Source organism: Salvelinus sp. IW2-2015, linkage group LG20 (genome assembly GCF_002910315.2).
Source record: "Salvelinus sp. IW2-2015 linkage group LG20, ASM291031v2, whole genome shotgun sequence".
NCBI lineage: Eukaryota > Metazoa > Chordata > Actinopteri > Salmoniformes > Salmonidae > Salvelinus > Salvelinus sp. IW2-2015.
In genome coordinates, this window is record NC_036860.1 from 29,951,569 (window position 1) to 29,961,667 (window position 10,099).

At 38.8% G+C, this 10,099-nt stretch overlaps 1 protein-coding gene across 2 annotated transcripts in view; it reads right to left on the reverse strand.

Moving 5' to 3' along the window:
• Positions 1 to 8,146, reverse strand: part of oafb (OAF homolog b (Drosophila)) — a 15,182-nt gene extending 7,036 nt beyond the window's left edge. The window contains exons 1-2 of one of the 2 annotated variants that reach the window (XM_024010570.2): positions 7,332 to 8,146; positions 1,280 to 1,414 (exon numbers count right to left, since the gene is read on the reverse strand). In XM_024010570.2, coding sequence (XP_023866338.1) covers positions 1,280 to 1,414; positions 7,332 to 7,562 — 366 coding nt within the window. In that variant the 5' untranslated portion in view covers positions 7,563 to 8,146. The remainder of the gene's footprint in view (positions 1 to 1,279; positions 1,415 to 7,331) is intronic. The other variant, XM_024010571.2, reaches the window with a different exon arrangement.
• Between the last annotated feature and the right edge of the window lie 1,953 nt (positions 8,147 to 10,099).

Here is a 10,099-nt window from a genome sequence, read left to right on the forward strand (position 1 = left end):
AAAGCATTCCAGGTGAAGCTGGTTGATAGAATACCAAGAGTGTGCAAAGCTGTCATCAAGGCAAAGGGTGGCTACTTTGAAGAATCTCAAATATAAAATATATTTAGATTTGTTTAACACTTTTTAGGCTACTACGATTCCATATGTGTTATTCCATAGTTTTGATGTCTTCACTATTATTCTACAATGTAGAAAATAGTACAAATAAAGAAAAACCCTTGAATGAGTAGGTGTTCTATAACTTTTGTCCGGTAGTGTATATAAAGTGCCTACTAAGTGYCAAGTAAAGTAACATGGTTGACTGTGTAATAGGGTTGACAATAAATCCCTTTGTGACAGTGGGAATAGAAGATTGTTGTGTGCAACATGAATTGGCAATTAAATTAAATTCAACATTTAAATTGTTAAAACATKTCTAGCCTGTGTATCTAGGGGTAAGAGGGTTGACATGTTACGCTCAACCCATTCAGTTTTCCAACACAAAACACCAGAAAATTGCCAAAAAGTATAGAACCAGCTCACCTGCTTTTAAACTATGATATGTTCAATGTAAATTTTTTTTAAAAAGGAATAGTTTAACCATATTGAAAAGACAGTTCGGTTTACATAACAGGGTTGATCTTAATGAGGGAAAGGGAAAGTGGGGACACCTAGTCAGTTGTACAACTGAATGCCTTCAACTGAAATGTCTTCCGCATTTAACCTGTGGGTTAACTGCCTTGCTCAGGGGCAGAACGATGACAGATTTTTACCTTGTCAACTTGGGACAGACATAAATGAATCACTAATCACATGAAATAAATTAAGGCTTCCTAGAAGTCACAGTGAAATGCTGAATTTTGGAACTTCAGCAAGTCTTTATTGATATTAAAAATAGATTTATTGAATTATCCATGTGGTCTAAATTAAAGGGCACTTAATTTAATATAACAAGCTTTTAAAATTCAATATTAGTGCAAAATATATACTTAAAATATCAAAGGGATGCAGAAGGCACTCTTTCATGTAAAGACCCATCTCTTATAATAACACCAAATCAAATCAAATGTATTTATATAGCCCTTCGTACATCAGCTGATATCTCAAAGTGCTATACAGAAACCCAGCCTAAAACCCCAAACAGCAAGCAATGCAGGTGTAGAAGCACGKTGGCTAGGAAAAACCATTGGTACCATTCCTCCACATCCAAAACCTGTCCCTAGTTACCTCTCCCTGTGCCCTATATGGGAATGATGGCCCAGATTATGAGGGAYGGTGGTGGTTTGTTACARCAGYTCACCTGTCTGAGGCGAGCCATGGACTCAGTGGGGATGATCTCGTGGTGATCGAGGCGCGAGACAAAGCACAGCACCTGGTATTGGTTCTGGCCTCGCTCTGGCTCCCCCAGGATCAGAGCTCGGACAATCCTCACATCCTGAAAAAAGAGAGAAATATGAAATATAAACAGGATATAAATTCACATATTAGTGATACAATATACACTGAGTGTACAAAACATTAAGAAGACCTTCCTAATATTGAGTTGCACACCCCCATTTTGCCCTCAGAACAGACTCAATTTGTCAGGGCATGGACTCTACTAGGTGTCGAAAGAAACTACATACATACTGAATGGCATAAGGGAACCTTCGTGTAAAAGTGCTGCCAAAACTCCACTATGCGTTTGGCATAAGGATAATCCATAAATAAGTAACTACTATATCAAGGGTCATGTCTGTTATGAGGGCTGACCTGACCTGACCTTCACTGGAAATGAGACGTGAATCCAACCCTATACCCACATCTGTCACAATGCTACACTGACTTCATTTTGGCTATCCCAACATCGACTATGTTTACATGCACACAATACTATGATTATTGTGAATACTCATATTAATATAATACTAAGATTAAACCGTTTACAYGATTTGCAAGAAGAACGTTTAACCTTATAATGCGGTTAACATGTACAGATCTGATAATCAGGCTATAGTGCCTTCAGAAAGTATTCACAACCCTTTACTTTGTCCACATTTGTTGTGTTACAAAGTAGAATTAAAATGGATGTGATGGTCATTTTTGGTCAAATTTCTACACAAAATACTCTTTAATGTCAAAGAGGGAGAAATATTCAAACATTTGTAAAAAAATATATTTAAAAAAATAATGTATCGTGATTAGATAAGTATTCAAGCCCTGATTAAATACATGCTAGAATCACCTTTGGCAGTGATTACAGCTGTGGGTCTTTATGGGTAAGTCTCTAATAGCTTTGCACCCCTGGATTGTACAATATTTGCGCATTATTACTTTTAAAATATTTCAAGTTGGTTGTTGATCATTGCTAGACAGCCATTTCCAAGTCTTGCCATCGATTTTTAAGTCAAAACTGTAACTAGGCCACTCAGGAGCATTCAATGTCATCTTGGTAAGTAACTCCAGTATATATTTGGCCTTGCGKTTTAGGTTATTCTCCTYCTGAAAGGTTAATTTACTCTTTCAGTGTCTGTTGGAAAGTAGACTGAACAAGGTTTTCCTCTAAGAKTTTGCCTGTGCTTAGCTCTATTCTATTTATTTTTCTCATAAAAAGAACCCCATAGTCCTTGCTGATGACAAGCATACCCATAACATGATGCAGCCACCACCATGCTTGAAAATGTGAAKAGTGGTAGTCAGTGATATTTGTATTGGATTTGTCCCAAACATAACGCTTTGTATTCAGGACATAAACAACATTTCTTTGCCAATTCTTTGCAGTTTTACTTTAGTACCTTTATTGCCAACATAATGCATGTTTGGGAATATGTTWATTCTGTACAGGTTTCCTTCTTTTCACTCTGTCAATAATGTTAGTATTGTGGAGTAACTAARATGTTGTTGATCCATCCTCAGTTTTCTCCTATCCCAGCCATTAAACTCTGTAATGKTTTTAAAGTCACCATTGGCCTCATGGTGAAATCACTGAGCAGTTTCCTTCCTCTCCGGCAACTGAGTTTGGATGGACGCCTCTTTCTTTGTAGTGACTGGGTGTATATTCAATGCCTGCTTTAAAAAAAAWKTATCAAGCTACCAATAGATRCCATTCTTTGCGAACCATTGGAAATAAATAAAAAATGAAATTCACTGCTCGACCGAGGGACCTTACAGATAATTGTATGTGTGGGGTACAGAGATGATGTAGTAATTCAAAAATCATGCTAGCCCTCAGAAAACTGAACACATGAATGTTCTTGCAACGTTCCATTAAACGTGTCTATAACATTAGCACTATTATTGCACACAATGTGAATCCACGCAACTTACTATGTGACTTGTTAAGCAAATTTTTGCTCGCAAACTTATTTAGGCTTGAATATTTATTGACTCAAGACATTTCAGCTTTTCATTTTTAATTAATTTGTAAAAAATGTAATTTCACTTTGACAGACTGAATTTAAAATATATAAAATGTAGTTTTGTTGGTCACTGTTCTACACATGATACCCCATTTCATGTGTAGGCCAGTGACCAAACAAAATACATTTTATATATTTTAAATTCAAGCAGTGACACAACAATATGTGGGAAAAACAAAGTGGTGTGAACACTTTCTGAAGGCACTGTACCTAATAAGACTTTCTGAAGCACTGTACCTAATAAGACTTTCTGAAGGCACTGTAACTAATAAGACTTTCTGAAGGCACTGTACCTAATAAGACTTCTGAAGGCACTGTACCTAATAAGACTTTCTGAAGGCACTGTACCTAATAAGACTTTCTGAAGGCACTGTACCTAATAAGACTTTCTGAAGGCACTGTACCTTAATAGACTTTCTGAGGCACTGTAACTAATAAGACTTTCTGAAGGCACTGTACCCTAATAAGACTTTCTGAAGGAACTGTACCTAATAAGACTTTCTGAAGGCACTGTACCTAATAAGACTTTCTGAAGGCACTGTACCTAATAAGACTTTCTGAAGGAAACTGTACCTAATAAGACTTTGAAAAATGCAGAAAATCCGCCAATCAAAAGAACCTTGATCACAGTGTTCATATTATTTTTGGGAAGCTTATTTTATTCTGAGTTCATACATATACAGTTTGTATGTGAAAACTATTTCTAAGATAGATAGTCTACTATCATTTCCGAAACACACTTCACTCGCACCAAAGAGGGAGGCTCGTGAAAGCACGTGTGAATCAAATACACTGCATTAACTCCGATTAAGGTGTTACATTTTCTAATAATTCAAAAGATAGTAAAAACTAAAAAACTGGCGTTTCAATTCGTTGATGGTTACTCCGCTTATGACCTTATCATAATTAGGATTATGCCAAACTCAGAGTAGTGTCATWATCAGTTGAATATATTAATATAATATTTAATAATTATTGTGCATGTAAACATATTMATTCTTAAAACTCCCAGTAGAACACAAAGCCGAGGTAAACATCCCAGTCAGCTGAGTAGACAAAGGAAGACAAGGCTATCTGAACAAGGAACAAGTCCTTTTCTTCTCTTCATTTACCAATCCCATTGGGTTGATCTCCCTCTGAGTAAAACAAATACCATGATTCAAACACTCTGGTCCTCAAGTTGGAGATGTCGATAATGAGGTCAGGGAAACTGTGGAGTGGTTGAGGTAAAAAAGACAAGAAGRAGRAGGAGGATGGGGGACTCTTGTTTCCCCCACTGTGACGGTAGAACATCCAGAGGAGCAGATGGATGGGGTATACAGAGTGGGGGAGGGGATGGGAGCATTCCTGGAGRGGCCTGTGCACAACTCGATTCAAGGCAGGTTTCTTATGGTTGAACTCCAGGCCACCCACAGTCTACGCAACGGATCCGCAATGGATCTGCTGGAGGTTAGTTTGCATATGTACTTTTGTGAGGCTGAATTTTTGGAATGCAACGCAAATGGAGCTCCGTAGCTCTGTTTGCGTAGACTGTGAAATCCCTGTGGTGGGCCCTTAACCTCTCAATGGGCAACACGTGATTGTCTAATGACTAGCATGATCACTAGAGTCCAAGGATAGCTAAAGTGAGACATGGTTTGGGGATTGACCCGACAAAATAGGAGGGATTCACACCGACAGAGGATACAGAAACAAAGCTATTTAAATAGGGATTAGGCCGCACGTTGAGAATATCACCACAGTCTGTGAACAAAGCATCAACTGTCKTTATATAAATCTTTGAACAAAGTACCCTATAACATAACTTGATTAAAATGCTTACTGAACACACCAACACTGATAAAATCATCATGAACAAAAAAACGATGTCAAATGTTACTTTCTCAAAGGATTGTATTTGACCAATAACTGCAGTGATGCTGTAAAAAGGTAGCCTGTACAAAACTTAAATCCGACCTAACAAGCCTCCATGGGGCAGCTAATAGCTGGAGGTGAGGGTGCGGAGATGAATGTGTAGTTGGCTCATCATGCATACAATATGAAATAACCTGCATGGGTTTGCTGCTGCCCTGGTTCTTCATGGGGGCTGGGTTGGCATGGTAAATACCTCTCACTGACAGACAGAAGAAACGCACCACAGAGCCTCCGATGACAGGTCAAACTGCAGCTCTCATAAGGATAAAGTGAGAGGTGACTCTTTTCCTTCATCTTATCCCCATGCCATCACAACCTGGGACCAAACAAATGACAGATGGCTTGGGAATCGCACCAATGGTTGAATTGAGATAAATTCAACAGGAGATGTGTGTATGGTGGTGTATGGGGGAGATTTACATTTCTCAACTAGGCTTGAGGCAGTGGGATATTTTCCTGTTTTAAAAACTAAGGTTTCTTAAGGTCATGCTGTAATAGCGTTCAATGTATGATGTGGATGTAACTTGTGGGCCACATGATCGCCATTACAGTCGTATGCAACGGTCTACAATCCTGGGTACCTTTAACATCACTCCAGCTTGGCAGGCCTCTCACAACTGGATACAGACTTTTCCCTGTCTGGTGAAAAATGAAATATGGCTTGAAATGTCATGGTATTGACATTAAGGTCTGAAAGGCAAGTGTRTTTTGTCGTTGCCTAAAAAGTTGATTCATCTGTTCACATACAGAGKGAGGGGGAGGAATATGGGAGGAACCAGAAACAAACAACAAAGCAGCCAAAAAGACKTGAAAAATAATACCAAAATGCATCTGGAATTCTCAGCCATTGATGCAGGATTCTCTGAATATCGCACAGCCCATTTACTTCTTAAACAATTATCATGTTATTCTCCAGTTAGACTCTGTCCCTTTCTGCTCCCCCACTACACACCATAGGAAGACAAATATTCCCTTCATTTTTTCATTGCACCTTTTCAACAGGTTCCTCTGCAAGATGAGATGTCTCGCCTGGCTGTACAGTAACTCCACTCTGGCAGCTGGCCTTCAGACCAATTCCAACTTTCCATAAATCTGCGTAATGCTGACAGGAGTAGATTGGAAGCACATGCATGGAGTGAGGGAAAGCTGCTGTCCAAATTGACTTGATCCAGACAGAAGAAAATATGTCCTGTTCCCCTGCCTGTTAACTGTAACCAGATAAGCCCACTGGGACTTCAGGAAAGTTTTCCAACAGGAGAAAAAAAGGCCTGATCACTGTAAGTCTGAGTGGAGTCAATGGGGGACAATAGTTGTATGATTCCTTGATTGCTCTACAAGTCAATAAGACTTTGAATGTGTCTGTAATGTCAGGATATCCTGGGTCCTTGTAGGGAGTTCATTAGCCAGGGCAATATCAAATGCCTGCTCAATCAGGGGTAGTTCACCACAAATCCTCATTAACAAACACTTGTATTGATTGTAATAATGGACAATCCCAAAAGATAAATATGTCTATGTTCACAGAATATAACAAATACGATATAATTCCAAAAGTCGGTCCAAGAGGACTATTTGTCTTTGGTATTTCATCCCTTACAAAAAAAGATTGCTGTAAAAGGGCAGTAATTTCAGTCGGCTGTGGTACTTTGGAAGCAGTAATTGCAGAATAACTGCAGTTGAACAACAGTTATACTGCATTCTAACTGCAGTTTTAAAAAAATACATTTTTTTTTTATTTTGGACACAGTATTTGCAGCATACTGCAGTTATACTGCACTCTGACTGCAATTTTCTTTCGTAAGGGTTATGAAAACATTTGTCTGTTTGGCAACACAGCAGCATATAGTTAAATAGATATACAGTAGGTCTATAGATAATGGATAGGCCTTTATAAGATAATGTCCAGGATATCTATATAATAGACAGCCTAATGGTGTGTATGTGTGTTTATATATATTGGTAGAAACATAATGCAGCATTTCACAGAGTTTTTAAAAACTGTTGTAAATATTTACATCGAAGAATATTGACTTAACTCACCCGTTTGAAATCAAATACCGCAGTAATATGAGTACCATCTCCTTGCTTGAACTCGACTGTAATGTCATCATTCTCACTGTTGGCGTCCAAAATCTCCTCCCCAATTAGTCCATCACTTAAACGCACTCGTACTTTTAGTTCTGAACAAATCCCAAGCGATACAAGAGTTACCACTAGCAGAGAAATCCGAACTGGTGGCGATATCTCCCTTGTATACATGCTGAAACACATGGAAGAACTTTAATAACTATTAAAAATCTGTCTACTACCCTCGTAAATAATATTGAAATCGGTCGCAAATATTTCCAAATCAACGAAAAGTTCCGAAAAGTGTGCATGAAGTTCAATCTATGATCCACATATTTAATTCAGTATTGTGAAATCTCTGCAAATGTTGGTGGGCTACCATCCCGCATTGATCGTTGTGTCGCCCGAGTACGTTCTATATTCTGATACATTGTAGCGTTTCTGACGTCTGTGAATACAAGGTTTTTGCGCACAATCATTAGGCTACTGTAACATTTGCGCTCTTCGTTCAGACGACTTTAACCAGACTTATATTGTGGCAGCCTTCATGAAAAATTGGAAGTCCTCATTTGAGTTTACTATCCCGCTCCCGTCACTTCCTCTGACGAACCAGTGCGACGAACCTACTGCACTGTAGGCCTATTGTGGACAATTGCGGGCTCGCAAAACTAAAGAAATATCACTCCCCAAACAATACTTCCCAAGAGGCGCCAATGACATCTGTTGCAGAATAAATTAACTCATGTTCCAATGATTCAATAGTTTGCGCAATAATACACTTAAGTGCATCAATGTGCCCTATTGTTATCGTAAGTGCCCAATTGTTATCCTACGCCTAGGGAAAGTAAATATTGAGCTTGACCAAACATTTCTAGGACATACAGATAGATCCCATGCCAAGCAAAGGATAGGTCAACTTCAAATCCGCCCCGTCTCTAAACAACATTCTAAACAACATTAGATTGATTGGGTAATACATGTCTTCTAATAAGTGTTATTAAACTGGTTTAACAGCAACTTAATTAATGTAAACTTTGGGTCCTCCCGAGGTCGGRGGCAGTAGTGGTGCATGGGTAAAATTACTGGGGAAGCCAAGCCAGGAAAATATTGCCATATTACAACCTGTGCTGTGATAATTGCGTTGTTTGATCTATAACCTGTTAGTTCAACCAACAGTTAGATGACCTACAACATGGTCAAGCAAGTTAATGTTTATAAAATGTTCAGACTACTGTTAGGATGTATGTTTATGCACTATAGCCTGTTAGCATATTGTTTGAAGATGAATATTGTTTTGTTACACACACACACAAACAATACAGAGGGGGGTGTGTGTGTAGGTGTAAGGACTGACCAACACAGGCCATAAAAGCTGTGGACAGTCTGGAGAGGGGAGGGGTGCATCTCTCTAGGCCAACCAGGAGGTTAGAATACTGGACAATACCATATTAGGAACTGTTTCAGTGTAGAATCGACAGACACAAGACGGATCTAATCTACCCAGCAACCAAATGTGGACAAAAGGAACGCGCCAAAGGGGCTTGGACAAATCCGAGGGCCAGCAAAGGCGGGGCAAAGTCTAAACCGCGCCCAGCCTCTACTGTGATAGGCCAACAGACGCGTTGGAACTACGTCATCACGGTATAAGACCAGCTGTATACGTACTGCCTGCAGTTCTCTGTGTACCCTGCGTGGTGATGCAGCGAACCCGTATATACGAAAATTGCATTTGCCATTCATTGTTTGCGGTAATTAAACATAATTAAAGAAAGTTAGCAGACCTTACTATTTATTTATCCTGATACCGGATGTGTTACACGCAGCGTTCACACTACTAACCAACTATTGAAGTCGCAAGAAAACAGGAACTGTCTCGACTCTTCCAGCACCATTTCAACATAATCAAATCACCTACAGTATGCTTAGTCGTATACAGTTACAACTAAAAGATACCAAAAATGATTTACTCCAATCAATCTAAACTAAATATGATGTGGATGTCCATGGTCCTAATTTATCTGTGTGTGTGTGTGTGTGTGCGTTCATGCAAGTAGAAAACATGTTGACTCACCCTTCTTTGAGAAATGCCARTGTCATCATCCTCTCTTTCATGTTGACAAAACGACGATCTATGACTCTATCATACAGTGCAGGCTTTGATGTTATTGTTGTCTCAGGCTACCTGGATAAAATGCTTGCTCCCTAGAATTTATGAATCGACGGTTGGATCAGAATTGCCTAGAATTTATGAATTTATGGTTGGATCAGAATTGCTATTATAATAATTGGGCAGTACAGAGAAATAAGTAAAACCACAAGTCCAAATCCCTATCTCCACCCATGGCTAATTTAGCTAGCTAGCCATTGGAGGACAACACAACTAGATGTAACAATTCAATTTTTTTCTGACAATAATGTTTGGTTTTTGATGTGATGTGATTGGTGTGAAGCCGAAACCAAACTGGCTTCTCTTGACACTTCTTTTGGTGTGCCAGGACCATTCACAATTGAGCTTGCTCAGTTTAGCTCAACACTCATTGGCTATTATTTTTATATATTTTTTGATCAAGGGAGTCCAAATGCTCACTGGCTTCCCTTGCATTCAATGCTATGGATGGCAACATATCATACTTATAGCTATAATTGTAATCATAAAAAAATATACATTTTTAAATGGCTAAAATATAAATAATATACTATCTGTTGTTTACAGGGAACTCACTCTACAACTAAAGATGGGG